General features: G+C 26.0%; 1 protein-coding gene across 1 annotated transcript; it reads right to left on the minus strand.

The window, feature by feature from the left end:
* Positions 1 to 5,873: 5,873 nt before the first annotated feature.
* On the minus strand, positions 5,874 to 14,137 carry LOC135124833 (putative malate dehydrogenase 1B). The gene is made up of 5 exons (XM_064050057.1): positions 13,994 to 14,137; positions 13,741 to 13,947; positions 13,384 to 13,688; positions 6,102 to 6,709; positions 5,874 to 6,055 (listed from the first exon to the last, which is right to left on the minus strand). Exons 1-5 carry the CDS (start codon positions 14,126 to 14,128, stop codon positions 5,874 to 5,876), a joined length of 1,437 nt encoding a protein of 478 aa, XP_063906127.1. The 5' UTR covers positions 14,129 to 14,137.
* Positions 14,138 to 17,080: the final 2,943 nt, after the last annotated feature.

Consider the following 17,080-nt stretch of genomic DNA (forward strand, 5'->3'; position numbering starts at 1 on the left):
ATAATTCCAAAAATCCAAAAAATTTGAAAGATTCAAAAAAGCCAAATTATTATTAAAAACCAAATAAATATAAAAAAACTAAAAAAAATCAAACAAAAAATCAAAAACAACAAAAACTCCAATCAATCCAAATAATAAAAGTATATAAAATCCAAAAAAGAAATTCAAGACCCAAAAAACTCAGGAAATTCATTAATTCCAAAAATCCAAAAAAATATAAAGTATCCAAAAAATTGAAAAATCGGAAAATAAAAAAGCAAAAAATAACAAATATCCAAAAAATCGAAATAACTAGAATAAATCCAAGAAACCCGAGAAAATCTAAAACCTCAAAAAAAAATCTGAAAGGATCCAAAAGAATAAAAAAAAAATTGGAAAATCCAAAAAAAAATCCGAAAAATAGAAAACAAAAAAAACTAAAAAATTCAAAAAAAAATCTGAAAAGCTCAAAACACCAAAAATAAATTCCCAAAACATTCAAAAAAAAATTAAAATATTCAAAAATCAAAAAAAAAAATAAAAAATAACAATCCAATAAATCGGATTTTTTAAAAAAATTTATAAAAATTCAAAATTAAATGAATTTACAGAATCCAAAAATTTCGAAAAAACCCAAGAAGCTCAAGAAACTCAGAAACCCAGGAAAACCAAAAATTCCAACATTCAAAAATCAGAATATAAAAGAAGCAAAAAATAACAATTATTCAAAAACTCCTAAAAACTGAATAAATACAAAAACTCTGAAAAATATAAAAATATCAAAAAAGCAAACAAATCCAAATGAATCCAAAAAACTAATAATTTTTCATTTGTTGGATTTTAAGTTTTTTATTTATTCGATTGCCGTTTTTCGTTTTTTGAGTTTTTCTATTATTCAATATTTTCCGATTTTTAGTTCTAGGATTTTTAATTTTTCGGTTTTTGAACTTTTCGAATCAAAAGATGGAAAAAGTACAAATAACTTGTAACACTGAAAAATCTAAAAAAGTGTAAAAAATAAGAAAAAACACAAAAGATAATTTCTCAAAAGATTAAAAAAATAAAAAATATCCGAAAAATTGAAAGAATTCAAAATAATCAAAAAAATTCGGAAAATTCCAATAAATACCAAAAATTAAAATAAAATCCCGAATCCAAAAAATAAAAAAAAAATAAAAACATTCAAAAAGTAAAGTAAAATCCCCGAGAAATGCAAGAAACCCGACAAACTCATTTCCAATAATCCAAAAAATTTATAAAAACCCAAAAAATTAATGAATTTACAAAATCCAACCATTCTAAAAAACCTAAGAAACTCAAAAACTCCAAAAATCCAAAAAATTAAAAATATCATAATAACCCAAAAAATTCAAAATCAAAAAATAAAATAAGCAAAAATAACAATAATTATTAAAAAAATTAAATAAATCCAAAACCTCTAAAAAATTGGAAAATATCAAAAAGCCAAATAAATCCAAATGAATCCAAAACAATCATTTTTCATTTATTGGTTTTAAAAGTTGCTTATTATTCCATTGCCATTTTTCGTTTTTTGAGTTTCTCGATTTTTCAATTTTTTCCTATTTTGACTTGATTTTTAATTTTTCGATTTTTCAGCTTTTCAAATTAAAAAATGAAAAAAATACAAAATTGAAAAATTGAAAAATCATAAATGAAAATTGGACATCAAGAACTTGAAAAATTGAAGAAACGAAAAATTGAAAAATCCTATCCAAAATTTCGAAAAAACTCCAAGAAACCCAAGAAATGCTGGAAAGAACTCAAGAAAACTGATAATTTAAACAATCGAAAATATCCCAAATATTAAAAAAACCAAAAAATCGAACAAATTCGAGAAATCCAATAATTTGAAAAATGCAAAAAATCGAAAGTATCCAAAAAATTCAAAAAATACAAAAGAGCCAAACAATTATAAAAATCCCTATAAAAACAAAACATCCAAAAAGCAATTAAAGACCAAAAAAATAAAACAAAAAATCCTATCAATCCAAAAAGTAAAATAACCAGAATCCCAAAAATCAAAAATTCAAAAAAAATTAAAAATTCAATAAATGCAGGAAACCCAAGATATCCAATAATCCAAAAAATCGGAAATATCGAGAAAATTCAAAAACATCCCAAAAATCAATGAATTTACAAAATCCAAAAATTCCAAAAAATCCAAGAAAATCAAGAAACTCAATAAATTCGGAGAAATCCAAAAAAATATAGCTTTTCCAAAAAATACAAAGAAAGGAACATAAGAAAGTAAAAAAATCTATCAAATAATTCGAAATAAATTGAATGAATCCAAAAAACCTAAGAAAATCCAAAAAATCTAACAGAATCCAAATTAATTAAAAAAAAAAATCTAAAAAATAAAAAAAAAACAAAAATACATCCTTAAAAATCCAATAACATGAAAAAATCTAAACAATCTGAAAAAATAAAAAAACAAAACAAAGAATAAAAAAAACAAAAAACACCAAAAATTTAGGTAATGAATCCAAAAATCATTCTTCATTTATTGGATTTTAAAAGTTTCTTATTTATTCAACTGCCATTTTTTGTTTTTTGAGTTTTTCGATTTTTGAACTTTTTCCGATCTTGAGTTCTTCGATTTTTAATTTTTCGATTTTTCAACTTTTCGAATCAAAAAATGAAAAAAGTACAAATAAATTGTAAAACTAAAAAACCAAAAATAAAAAAATTAAAAAGTATGAAAGATCTAAACGTTGAACATCTAAATTTAAAAAAATTGTAAATATCAAAAACATCCAAAAAATAAAAAAATCCAAGTACCTCAAGAAACCCCAAGAATAATTCACAAAAATACAAAAATCAGAAAATAAAAACAAAAAATAACAACTATCCAAAAAATCGAACAAAATAGAAAACTACGGAAAACCCAAAAACATCCAAACGATCAAAAAAAATCCAAAAAAATCCAGAAAAATCTAAAAAACCCAACAAAATACCAAAGAGAAAGTGCAAAAAATAAAAAAACACGAAAAAGCACGTAAAACAGAAAGAACAACATAACTATAAAAATAAAAAAAAAACAAAAAAATTCATGAAATAAAAAATTCCAAAAAAATCTAAAAAGCCGGTAACAAGAAAAATAAATTCTCAAAATAATTAAAAAAAAAATAAAATATCCAAAATTCGAAAAGTTAAGAAAAATTCAAAAAGCGCAAGAAACTCATTTCTAATAATTTCAAAAATCCAAAAAATCAAAAATATTCTAATAATCCAAAAAATTCACAATAAAAAAATAAAATAAGCAAAAAACAACAATAATTATTCAAAAAATTGAATAAATCCAAAAACTCTAAAAAAATGGAAAATATAAAAAAGCCAAATAAATCCAAATGAATCCAAAATAATCATTTTTCATTTATTTGTTTTAAAAGTTTCTTATTATTGCCATTTTTCGTTTTTTGAGTTTCTCGATCTTTCAACTTTTTCCTATTTTGAGTTCTTTGATTTTTAATTTTTCGATTTTTCAACTTTTCAAATTCAAAAATGAAAAAAGTACAAAATTGTAAAATTGAAAAATCAAAAATGAAAATTGGACATGAAGAACTTGAAAAACTGAAGAAACGAAAAATTGAAGAATCCTATCCAAAATTTCCAAAAAACTCCAAGGAACCCAAGAAATGCAGGAAAGAACTCAAGAAAACTGATAATTTAAAAATCGAAAATAGCCCAAATATTTAAAAAATCGAACAAATCCGAGAAATCCAATCATTTCAAAAATACAAAAAATCGAAAGTATCCAAAAAATCCAAAAGATGCAAAAAGAGCCAAACAAATATAAATAATCCTAAAAAAACATCCGGAAAAAACAAAAAAAGGACAAAAAAAAACTAATCAATCCAAAAAATAAAAATAACCCCAATCCCAAAAATCAAAAATTCAAAAAATTTTAAAAATTCAACAAATGCTGGAAGTCCAAGATATCCAATAATCCAAAACATCCAAAAAATCAATGAAGTTACAAAATCCAGAAAATCCAAAAAATCCAAGACGCTCAAGAAACTCGAGAAACTCGAAAAAATCCAAAAAAAAATATAGCGTATCCAAAAAATACAAAGAAAGGAAAATAAGAAAGAAAAAAATAACTATTAAAATTCGAAATAAATTGAATAAATCCAAAAAACCCAAGAAGAAAATAAAAAAGAATCCAAATTAATTCCAAAAAAAAAAAAAAAATCGAAAATATATAAAAAAAGAAAAAAATAAATCCTACAAAATCCAACAAAATATCAAAAAATTCTAAACAATCCTATAAAATAAAAAAAAACAAAAAATTAATGAAACCAAGAGTTTTTCGGTTTTAAACTTTTTCGATTTTTAATTTATCGATTTTCAACTTTTCGAATCAAAAAAGGGAAAAAGTATAAAATTGTAAAATTGAAAAACTCAAAAATGAAAAAGCGAAAAATTATGAAAGATCTAAAAATTAGCCACCAATGTTTTGAAAAATTGAAGAATCTAATATCTAAAAATCCAATTCAAAATTTCCAAAAAATTTCAAAAAACCCAAGAAATGCAGGAAAGGACTCAAGAAATCCAATAATTCTACAAATCCAAAAAATCGAAAATATCCAAAAAGCAAAAGAAAAAAACCCAAGAAAATCCAAAAAACTCAAAGAAACAAAAGAACCCTAAATCCAATGAATCGAAAAATATAAAAAAATTGAAAAATCCAAAGAACTCAAGAAATGCAAGACACTCAAGCAGCTCAAGATATTCAATAATCCAAAAAATCGGAAATATGTAAAAAATTAAAAAAAACATTAAAAAAACTAATGAATTTACGAAACCCAAAAAATCTAAGAAACTCAAGAAACTCAAGAAACACAGGAACATCAATAATTAAAAAAAAATGGAGAATACAAAAAATACAAAATCGAGAAAAAAGCAAAAGATAACAACTATCCAAAAAATTGAAATAAATTGAATACATCCAAAAAACCCAAGAAAAGAAATCCAAAAAACCCCGAAAAGCACAAAAAAATCCAAAAAACCTAAGAAATGCAAAATTAAAATATCCAAAAATTCAAAAAACAAAAAATCTAACAAATCCAAGAAATTCAAGGATTTAAAAAGAAAACGAGAATTCCAATAAATCGAAAATATTAGAAAAATCCATAATATCGAAAAAAAGTAAGCAATATAAAAAAGAACTCAAACAAAATAAAAATCCCGAACACTAAAAAACCACAAAAATCCAAAAAAAAACAAAATATCCAATCTATTCAAAAAATCGAAAAATCCAATAAACTGAAAAAATCCAAATAATTCAAAATCATCAAAAAAAAAATCAACGCACTTACAAAATCCGAAAAATCCAAGAAACTCAAAAAACCAAAAAATATCCAAAAAAACTAAGAAATCTAAAAATTCCCAAAACAAATCCGATGAATTAAAAAAATATCAAAAAACCCAAAGCATCAAAAATAAATTCGAAAACAAAACCCAAAAGAATTTCTTAAAAAAGCACTGGGAAGCCCCCGATTCTTTCAATTTTTCTCAAAAAGAAAACTCCAAAGGACCCCGAGGATCTTTCAAATTCTTTAATATAAAGCACTAAGAAATTATATTATATGATTATTATAAATTATTATTAAATTTCTTAAAAAAAAACACATTATGGTCTCAAGGATTCTTTCGAATTCTTTTAAAAATAAAACACAAGTAGCTCTTAGATTCTTTTAAATACTTAAAATATGGTCGACGAATGTATTCAAACAAAATAATGAATTTTCAAAAAAGTGTTTATTATTTATTAACAAATTTATTTTAAAAAATAGAAAAATAATTTACAGATTTTTTTTATAACAAATATATATATATATAAATAAATTTATATAAAATTCGTAAAAAACTCATCTCAACCTATCCCCGATCCCGAAATTCTTCAAGTGCCCTTCGACCTGAAGCACAATATCCGCCACCTTCCTCTGCGTCAACGAAGTCAAAGGCAGACTCGCCACCGGCTCCCAAATCCGCTTCTCGTTCAGACTAACCGGCTGCGAAAAGCAAACCCCTGGAGGAAACCTGAAAGCTCCTACACACACCACAAATCACCACCAACCCCATCTCTCCACTCTTACCATTCGAGCAAACCCCCAACGAGATTATCTCGTCGGTCACCACCTCCGCGAACCACAGCTTCAGTAAACTCGCCAAAGCCCTAACTTTCGCCAAAACCGGCGGCCGCTGCAGAATATCCAACTCCCTCTCCTTCCTGTGCTCCAGCTCCTCGTAGAATAATTCCTCGGTTTTGAGCAAATTCTCCACGAACTTTATCTCGACCACGATTTCCCCCTTGGGCAGCTTGCTGGACTCCTTGGTCTTGAGGGACCTCTTGTAGGGCTGGATGACCACCTGGGTGAGGGGCGTGCAGGCGACGCCCACGAAGGACATGATCCCCGAGAAGCCCCACACCGCGGGGCACCAGAAGTGCTCCACGGGCCGGTCCACCTGATGCGCGATGGTGCTGATGACGGAGAGGCCCTCGTCGGTGGTCACGGCGACGATGTTGCTCAGCCTTATCTGGGTGCAGTACTCCATGAGCACGGAGGCGTTGAAGCAGATGGGGCCGGGGTGGTTCAGGATGACCTTGAGGCTGCGGCTGGCGGAGGAGTTGATCTCGTCGGCGAGGATTATCATGTTGAGGCGGCAGCGGTTGAGCCAGTCGTCGGCGGCTTCGTCTGGAAGTCTGGAGGAAATTAGGGTTTTCCCTAAATTTTCGTGGTTTGTGGTGTTCTTGCGGAAGGCGGAATGTAGTCTTTAATTTTTTTTTTATGTATGATGATTATATTATTACACATATCTAAAAGAGTTTAAAAAATTAAAACCAATTAGTTAAAAATAATAAAATAACAAGCATCAATTTATGGCCTGAATTAAATAGTCTTGTATTAATTTAAGTCTTCAGTTTAGTTTTGAGTTTTTTGGATTTTTCGCATTTTTTGGAGTGTTGGATTTTTCAGACTTTTTTCGGTTTTATTCAGTTTTCTCGATTTTCTGGAACCGTTTTTGCTTTTTTATTTTCTGATTTTTTTGTATTTTTGGGAAATCTGAGACTTTGGATTTTTGCAATTATTGGATTTCTTCAGTTTTTTGAGTTTCTTGAGTTTCTCGAATTTATAGATTTATTGGATTTTGTAAATCTTTGATTTTTTGCATTTCCTGGATTTTTTTGAAAATTTCCTGTTTTTGGATTATTGGATATCTTAATATCTTCTGGATTGATTTTTGGATTTTCTTGGAACATTGATTTTTTGAGGTTTTCTGTGTCTTTTAAATTTTTTGGATTTTTTGATTTTTTTTTGGATTTTTTTTAATACTCTTGATTTGTTTGGAATCTTTTTGGATGTTGTTGGATTTATTAGAACTTCACTTTGGACTTTGTTGGGTTTTTTGTGTTTGAATTTTTTGGTTCTTAAGAATTTTTTGGACATTCGTGGATTTTTCGTTACTTTTCAATTTTTTGGAATATTTGATTTTTTTTGGATTTTTTGTTTTTTTTTTGTTCTTTGGGATTTGTTGCATACTTTGGACTTAGATTTAGATTTTTGGAATCATTGGATTCCTTGATTTTATTTGATTTATTGCTTGTGTTTCGTGGATTTGTTAGATTTTTTTAAATATTTTGGATGTTTTCGATTTTTTGAATTATTGGAGTTCTTCAGTTATTTTTCCCGCATTTCTTGAGTTTTGTGAACATTTTGGATTTCTTTGGATTTCATGGATTTTTTGGATTTTTTGGAATTTTCTGTTTTTATTTTTTTTTCATGAATTTTTTATTTTTTATTTTTCTGAAGTTTTTGCCTTTTTGTATTTTTTGCATTTTTTCCGAATTTTTTTTTACTTTTTTTTAGATTGTTTGGGTTAATCTGGATGTTTGTTTTTTTGGATTTGTTTAGTTTTTTGGATGCTAATAGATTTTCTTACATTTTCTTAGATTTTCTGGTTTTTCGGGTTTTTTAAACTTTTTTTTTATTTTTTCGTTTTTTTTTTGATTTTTTACATGATTTTGTATTTTTTTTTGTTTTTTTTGAACTTTAACTTGCACATATTTAGATTTTTTTTTGGGTTTTTTGGATGCTAGCATTCTAGGTCTTTTGAATATTTTTCAATTTTTTGAAATTTTTGTCATTATCCAATTTTTCCGACTTTTTGAATATTTGTTAATTTTGCTTTTTTACTTTCTGACTTATGTTTTATGGATTTTTTTATCTTTTTCGATACCTCTTGGATTTTCTTAGATTTTCTGGATTTTTTTTTTGTATTTTTTGCATTTTTTTCGTTTTTTTTTTTACTTTTTTTTAGATTGTTTTGAGTTAATCTGGATGTTTTTTTGGATTTGTTTAGTTTTTGGATGCTAATAGATTTTCTTATATTTTCTTAGATTTTCTGGTTTTTCGGATTTTTTATACTTTTTTTTTGGATTTTTTCGGATTTTCTTGAATTTTTTGCATGATTTTGTTTTTTTTTTTGGATTTTTTTGAAATTAAACTTGCACATTTTTAGATGTTTTTGGCTTTTTTGGATGTTAGCATCCTAGGTTCTTTTGAATATTTTTCAATTTTTTGAAATTTTTGTCATTATCCAATTTTTCCGACTTTTTGAATAATTGTCAATTTTGCTTTTTTACTTTCTGACTTCTATTTTATGTTTTTTTTTAACTTTTCCGATCCTCTTAGATTTTCTGGATTTTTTAAATTTTCTTGAATTTTTTGCATGTTTTCGTTATTTTTTTAATTTCTTTTCGGCTTTAATTTTTAGTTTTTTTTTGCTTTTTTGGATCTTTGCATCTTTGGAATTTCCTAAGTTCTTTTGAATATTCTTAAATTTTTTGAAATTTTCGGTTTTATAAAATTTTTCCGATTTTTTGAATAATTGTTAATTGTGCTCTTTTACTTTCTGACTTATATTTAATGGATTTTTTTATCTTTTTCGATCTTGCATTTTCTCACATTTTCTGGGATTTTGAATTTTTTGGGGTTTTTGGATTTGTTCGGATTTTCTTGGATTTTTTTGCATGTTTCGGAATATTTTTTGGATAGTTGTTATTTTTTGCTTTTTTATTTTCCGATTTTTGTATTTTTTCGAAACTTTATGTTCTTTTGGATGCATGGAATTATTGAATTTTTCGAGTTTTTTTTAAATTCTTGAGTTTCTTGGATTATTCTATTCGATGTTTTTATAAATTCATTGATTTCTTAAATGTTTTCCGACTTCTTGGATTTTGGCTATTTTGAGTTTCTTGCATTTCATTATTTTGGGCTTTTTTGGATTTTTAAAAATTTTTTGGGTTTTTTTGATTTGGGATATTTATATTTTTAGAATTGACTGTTTTGTTTTTATTTTTTTGTTTTTTGGGGTCTTTTGTTTTTTTTGAGTTTTGTTATATTTGTCTGGCTGTTTTTTTGGACTTTTGGGTTTTGTATACTTTAGATGTAGATTTTTGGAATCATTGGATTCTTTGATTTTATTTGATTTATTAATTGTGTTTCGTGGATTTGTTAGATTTTTTAAAATATTTTGGATGTTTTCGATTTTTTGAATTATTGGATTTCTTCAGTTATTTTCTCGCATTTCTTGAGTTTTGTGAACATTTTGGCTTTGTTTGGATTTCATGGATTCTTTGGATTTTTTGCATTTATTTTTGATTTTTTTATTTATTTAGACTTTATTTTGGATTTTTTAATGAATTTGTTTCGTTTTTTGGGATCTTTGAATTTTTTGGACTTTATTTTGGATTTTTTTTGGACTTTTAAATGTTTGGATGTATGGAATTTTTTGGAATTTTCTAGATTCTTTTGGATATTTTTCAATTTTTTCGATTTTTTGAATTATTCTTATTTTGTGCTTTTTTATTTTCTGATAATTTTGTGGACATTTCCAGTTTTCGGATTATTGGATATTTTGAGTTTGTGTTTCTTGCATTTCGTGGGTTTTTCGAATTTTTTCAATGTTTGGATTTTGCATTAATTTGTACTCCAATTTTTTTTTTCGATTTTTGGCTTTTTTATTTTTTAATTTTTTTTGAATTAACTTCGTAGACTATTTACTTTTTTGGGTTTTCTGTTTTTTTTTTTTTTGGATTTTTTTTATTTTTGAATTTTTTGGATTTTTTTTGGAGTTTATATCGGACTTTTTTGGATCTTGAAAATTTTTTGAAATTTTCTGTTTTTAATTTTGTTTTCATGAATTTTTTATTTTTTTGAAGTTTTTGTTTTTTTTCAATTTTTTTGTATTTTTTGATTTTTTTTTGGTTTGTTGTAATTTTTTTGTACTTTTGTATTTTTTCGAATTTTTGTTTTTTTTTTACTTTTTTTTTAGATTTTTTTTGGGTTAATCGGGATGTTTGTTTTTTGGATTTGTTTAGTTTTTTGGATACTCCTAGATTTTTACATTTTCTGTTTTTTTTGGTTTTTAAAAAATTTTTTTTGGATTTCTTCGTATTTTCTTGGATTTGTTTGCATTATTTTGTCTTTTTTGGATTTTTTGAGCTTTAACTTGCACATTTTTAGATTTTTTTGGCTTTTTTGTATGTTAGCATCCTAGGTTCTTTTGAATATTTTTCAATTTTTTGAAATTTTTGTCATTATCCAATTTTTCCGACTTTTTGAATAATTGTCAATTTTGTTTTTTACTTTCTGACTTATATTTTGTTTTTTTTATCTTTTGCGATCCTCTTGGATTTTTTTAGATTTTCTGGATTTTTTAAATTTTCTGGATTTTTTGCATATTTTTGTTATTTTTTTAATTTTATTTGGGGCTTTAATTTTTTGAAATTTTTGTCTTTATTCAATTTTTCCGACTTTTTGAATATTTGTTAATTTTGCTTATTTACTTTCGGACTTATATTTTATGAATTTTTTTATTTTTTTATTTTTTTCGATACCTCTTGGATTTTCTTAGATTTTCTTGATTTTTTTTATTTTTTTGGGTTTTTTGTATTTTTTCGAATTTTCTTGAATTTTTTAGGGCTTTAACTTGGACTTTTCTGAATTTTTTTGACTTTATTTGGATCTTTGCATCTTTGGGATTTTCTAGGTTCTTTTGAACATTTTTCAATTTTTTGAAATTTTTGTTTTTATTCAATTTTTCCGATTTTTTCAATAATTGTTATGTTTCCTTTTTTACTTTCTGAGTTACTTATATTTTATGGACTTTTTTATCTTTTTCGATCGTCTTGGATTTTCTTAGATTTTCCGTTTTTTTTTAAATTGTTTTTTTGTTTTTTTTTTTATTTTTTTGGATTTTTTTGCATGCTTTTGTTTTTTTTTATCTTCTTGGAGGATTTTAACTTAGGTATTTTTAGATTTTTTTGGCTTTTTTGGAGCTTTGCAACTTTGGTATTTCCTAGGTTCTTTTGAATATTTTAAATTTTTTTCAAATTTTTGGCTATATTAAATTTTTCGAACTTTTTGAATAATTGTTATTTTTGATTTTTTACTTTTGACTTATATTTTATGGACTTTTTTATCTTTTTCGATCGTCTTGGATTTTCTTAGATTTTCCGTTTTTTTTTTAATTGTTTTTTTGTTTTTTTCGGATTTTTTTGGATTTTTTTGCATGCTTTTGTTTTTTTTTTATCTTCTTGGGAGATTTTAACTTGGGCATTTTTAGATTTTTTTGGCTTTTTTGGAGCTTTGCAACTTTGGTATTTCCTAGGTTCTTTTGAATATTTTAAATTTTTTTCAAATTTTTGGCTATATTAAATTTTTCGAACTTTTTGAATAATTGTTATTTTTGATTTTTTACTTTTTACTTATATTTTATGGACTTTTTCTATCTTTTTCGATCCTCTTGGATTTTTAGATTTTTTGTATTTTTGGGATTTTTTTCCATGTTTTTGTTTTCTTTTTTTTGGATTTTTTTGGGGGCTTAACTTGGACATTTTAATTTTTTTTGCTTTTTTGGATCTTTGCATCTTTGGAATTTCCTAGGTTCTTTTGAATATTTCTAAATTTTTTGAAATTTTCGGCCTTATTAAATTTTTCCGACTTTTTGAATAATTGTTAATTTTGCTTTTTTACTTTCTGACTTATATTTTATGGATTTTCTTACATTTTCTGGATTTTTGATTTTTTTTGTTTTTTGGATTTGTTCAGATTTTCTTGGATTTTTTTAATGTTACGGAATATTTTTTGGATAGTTGTTATTTTTTGCTTTTTTATTTTCCGATTTTTGTATTTTTTCGAAACTTTGTTTTTTTGGATTCATGGAATTATTGAATTTCCCGAGTTTTTTCAATTTCTCGAGTTTCTTGGATTTTTCGATTTTTTTATAAATTCATTGATTTTTTAGATGTTTTTGAATGTTCTGGATATTTCCGACTCTTTGGATTTTGGCTATTTTGACTTTCTTGAGTTTCTTGCATTTCTTGGGTTTTTTTGGTTTTTTAAAAATTGTTTGTTTTTTTTTGATTTGGGATATTTTTATTTTTAGAATTGACTGGATTTTTCTTTATTTTTTGTTTTTTTGGCGTCTTTGGTTTTTTGAGTATTGTTATATTTGTTTGGCTGTTTTAGAACTTTTGGATTTTGCATACTTTAAATTTAAATTTAGATTTTTGGAATTATTGGATTGCTTGATTTTTTTTATTTAATTACTTGTTTTCCTTGGATTTGTTAAATTTATTTGAATATTTCGGATGTTTTCGATATTTTGAATGATTGGTTTTCTCGAGTTCTTTTGCCTACATTTTTTGAGTTTTGTGAACTTTTTGGAATTTTTGATTTTTTGAATTTTTGAATTTATTCATTTTTTCGACTTTTTGAATAATTCTTACTTTTTGCTTTTTTATTTTCTGATCTTTGGATTTTTTGGGTTTTTTGGATCTTTGGAATTTTTTGGAATTATCCGGATTTTTTTGATACTTTTCAATTCTTTAGATTCTTTAAATTTATTAAATTTTTTCAAATTTTTTGGATAATTATTTTTTGCATTTTTCATTTTTTTTGGATTTTTATGATACTTTCGATTTTGCTGGATTTTTTTGCAATGATTGGATTACTAGAGGTTTTTTTATTTTTTTAGAGGGTTTTTTAGATTTAATGGAAAGTGAATTCTTTGATTTTTTGGACTTTTTGATAAGTTACGATTTTTTTTGTATTATTGAATATCTTGAGTTTCTTAGGTTTTTTGGAATTTCGGATTTTTTCGGAATTTTCGGATTTTTCGGACCTGACATTTTATGCAGTGTCGTCAAAGGCTAAAGCATACAATAAAATTTAATTTTTATATACCTACTAAATAAACCGATCTCACTAACCAGAGAACGCGCCTCTCGGACCTCTACAAAAATCCCTACATTCAAAACGCACATCCCTAAGTGCCAAAATTGGCGCGTACTTAACAAATTCAAACCCAAACCTGCGGTAGTCCCCCAGAACTATCAACACGTCACAGTTCTGGAGCGCTTCCCGAAGAGTAGACACCAAGACGATGCTCTGGGGACTGCTCTTGCCGCTCACCTGGTAACTCTCCAGGGTTTCCAGCATGAAAACATCCGTGTCTTCATCGTCGGGGATGTTGGCGTCGTACAACTTGATTTCCAGAGTGCTGGGGGAGAAAAGTTGCTGCAACTCGTAGATGACGAGTTCCAGCATCGGGTGAGTGTTGGCGTCGGTGATGCTGATCTTCTGGGGTTCAGAGGAGGTTTTATTCCCCGACGTGTGCTGAACAAACAGACAGTGAAGCGGGGTTTCACCGTTTGAGGGAATAAGTTACCATGAGGGCGTCGTCCGCCTTGATTTTCTCCAGGTCGGTTTTGGACAACCACGACTGGATTCCGTAGTAGTCGAAGCAGTACTCCCAGAAGTGCCCCAGGTTGCCGATGAGGTGAGGTTTTCCGCCCATTTGGCCGACTTCCTTCCAGGCTAGGGGACAGCAGGTTTCGTGCCAGTTGTTGGTACTGTTTAGTTGGTCCAGCCATATCTGGAAGGAAGATTTTATTTTGGGATTTGTTGTTGCGGGGTTTTACCGGCCAGTCGTAGTCTGATTTCAGGATGCGCCGGTAGTGGAAGTTTGGGAGGCGGAGGGACAACGTTTCGGCTATATGGAGGGCGTGGGTGGTATTCAGGCACGTTAATTTGCCTGCGATTACGTAATATGCCATTGTGACAGATGAGTTTTGGCGGAAAGTAAAGGCCACTTTTCACGGTTATTCGTAATTTGGAGTCCATTGGGCGACTTGACATTTTTATGTTTCCTCGACGTTTAACTGTTTCTTTAACTTGTAAGGGTTATTATAAAAAAATAAAATTCGCTAAATCAAATCGATTTTGTAACTTTTCGTGTCTTGAATTTTACAGTTTTTTGATTTACAAGTTTTAGATTTTTCAAAGTTTTCATTTTATAATACATTTTGTAATTTTTCCACTTTTGATTAAAGATTGAAAAATCGAAAAACAAAAAGCCAAAAATTGCAAAATCAAAAAATTGTAAAATCGAAACATGTAGGACTATCAAAATTGTAAAATCGAAAAACAGTAACATGAAAAGATCGAGAATTAAATACCGAGAAATTGAAAAAAAAATCAAACATTGAAAAACTGAGTAAATGAAAAAGTCTTATAGTTTGAGAAATATTTTTGTATTTTTTTAATTTTGTATTTTTTTATATTTGGGATATTTTTGAATATTTGGATTTTCCGATTTATTGGATTATTGGGTTTCTTGGGTTTCTTGCATTTCTTGAGTTTTTTGGCTTTTAATTCACTTTTTCAATTTTTTGGATTTTTTTTGAATTTTTAAGTTTTGAATATTGTTTTTATTGAATTTTTGGAATTTCTTCAATCTTTCAGTTTTTTTATTTTAAGTTTTTAGGGAATTTATTTTTGGTTTTTTGGAGCTTTTTTAGATTTTCGGATTTGCTTGAATTTATCTAGATTTTTATTAGAATTTTTTGGATTTTTTTTTTAAATTGTTTTAATTTTTTGGATTTGTTTGCATTTTTTAGGATTTTTTTTGGTTTTTTATTATTTTTTTTATTTATTTGTTTTTGTTTGTGTGGGTTTCATCGATTACATTGGAATTGGATTTTTTGGATCTTCTGGATATTTTGGAATTTGCTGGCTCGATTTTTCGATTTTTTGGGTTTTTTATTTTTTTTTAGATTTTTTTTAATTTTTCTTGGATTTCTCGTGTTTCTTTACTTTTTTGTTTTTCTTAGATTTTTTACGATTTTGTTGGATTTTCTTGGGTGTCTTGGATTCCATTGGAACTGGTTTTTTGGATCTTCTGGATATTTTAGAATTTGCTGAATTTTTTTGATTTACTCATTTTTTTTCGATTTTATGGCTCTTTTATTTTTTTTTTGTATTTTTTTGTATCTTTTTGATTTTTTTTATGTGTTTTAATTTTTTTGAATTAATGAGGATTTTTTTGGGTCTTTTGGATTTTTTCTTTGATTTTTTTTTATTTTTGGATATACGTATTTGGATTTTTTAAATTTTATTTGCATTTTATGGTTTTTTTTTGGGATTTTTTAGATTTTTTGGATATTTTGGATTTTTTTGGATTAATAGGATTTTTTGGATTTTAATTTTTTTGATTTTTTGTTTTTTTGGACTTTTTTGGATTTGTTTTGAGTTTTTGGGATTTTTTTTGGATTTTCTGTTTTTTTTTTCAATTTATCGTTTTTCTTGGACTTTTGTATTTTGTTGGATTATTTTGGAATTACTCAATTTTTTTTCGATTTTCTCGATCTTTTGGTTATTTTTATTTTTTTGTATCTTTTTGACTTTTTTGATATGTATTTTGATTTTTTTGGATTAATGAGGATTTTTTGGGTTTTTTGGATTTTTCTTGGATTTCTTTTTATTTTGGATATACGTATTTGGATTTTTAAAATTTTATTTGCATTTAATTGTTTTTTTTTTTTGGGGATTTTTTAGATTTTTTTAGATATTTTGGATTTTTTTGGATTAATAGGATTTTTTGAATTTTAATTTTCTGGATTTTTTTGGTTTTTTTTTTGGACTTTTTTGGATTTGTTTTGAGTTTTTGGGATTTTTATTGGATTTTCTCTTTATTTTTGGATATATGTATTTGGATTTTTAATTTTTTTTTTGCATTTTTTTTTTGATTTTTTGGATTTTTTTGGATATTTTGGATTTTTTTAGATTAATAGGATTAATTGGATTTTTATTTTTTGGAATTGTTTTGAGTTTTTGGGATTTTTTTTGGATTTCCTATTTTTTTAATTTATCGTCTTTCTTGCACTTTTGTATTATTTTGTTGGATTATCTTGGATTTACTCAATTTTTTTCGATTTTTTGGATATTTTTGGATTAATTAGGACTTTTTGGATATTTTTGGATTTTTAGAATTCTTTGGATTTCATTTGCTTTTCTAAATTTTTTTTGGTCTTTTTAATTGCATTTGATTTCCTCTTTTTATTTTTTCGATTTTTTATTTCTTTTTTGGATTTTTTGGATTTTTTTTATTGTTTTGGACTTTTTTGTTTTTTGTTCCATTTTATTTTTTCTGTATTGTTATTTTTTTTCTTTTTCCTGTATATTTTTGATTTCGTTGGATTTTCTTGGGTTTCTTGAATTTCATTTAGATTGGCCTTTTTGGATCTTTTGGTTTTTTTCGGAATTTGCTGAATTTTTTGGAATGACTCTTTTTTTCGATTTTTTAGGTCTTTCGTTTTTCTGATTTTTTTTGGGATCTTTTTATTTTTTTTTTGGATACTTTTTTTTATATGAATTAGGATTTTTTGGATTTTTTGTTTTTTTTTTAATTTTTTGGTTTTCTTGGATTTTTTTTATTTTGTTGGATTTTCTTGGATTTACTCAATTTTTTTCAATTTTTTGCTTTCATTATTTTTTTTTTGGGTTTTTTTGAATTATCCTTGGATTTCTCGCTTCTTTTTTAATTTGCTGGATTTTTTGAATGTACTCAATTTTTTTCGACTTTTTGGGTCTTTTGGTTTTTTTTTGTGTTTGGATCTTTATGATTTTTTTTGGATATTTTGGAGTTTTTTGGATTTTTTTGTATCTTTTTGTTTTTTTTTTATATGTATTTTGATTTTTTCTGGATTAATAAGGATTTTTTTTTGGGT

The sequence above is a fragment of the Zophobas morio genome, unplaced genomic scaffold (genome assembly GCF_036711695.1).
Source record: "Zophobas morio isolate AGI-343-1 ecotype UQ-CSIRO unplaced genomic scaffold, CSIRO_AGI_Zmor_V1 ptg000008l, whole genome shotgun sequence".
Classification (NCBI taxonomy): domain Eukaryota; kingdom Metazoa; phylum Arthropoda; class Insecta; order Coleoptera; family Tenebrionidae; genus Zophobas; species Zophobas morio.

Bases quoted from the DNA above. Each gene is read 5' to 3' on its own strand.
- LOC135124833 (XM_064050057.1), bottom strand. From the start codon at position 14,128: ATGGCATATTACGTAATCGCAGGCAAATTAACGTGCCTGAATACCACC. The intron at 13,948-13,993 runs GTAAAACCCCGC...TCTTCCTTCCAG, and splicing joins AATCAGACTACGACTGGCCG to ATATGGCTGGACCAACTAAA. The intron at 6,710-13,383 runs GTTTGGGTTTGA...AATTTCCTCCAG, and splicing joins GTTCTGGGGGACTACCGCAG to ACTTCCAGACGAAGCCGCCG.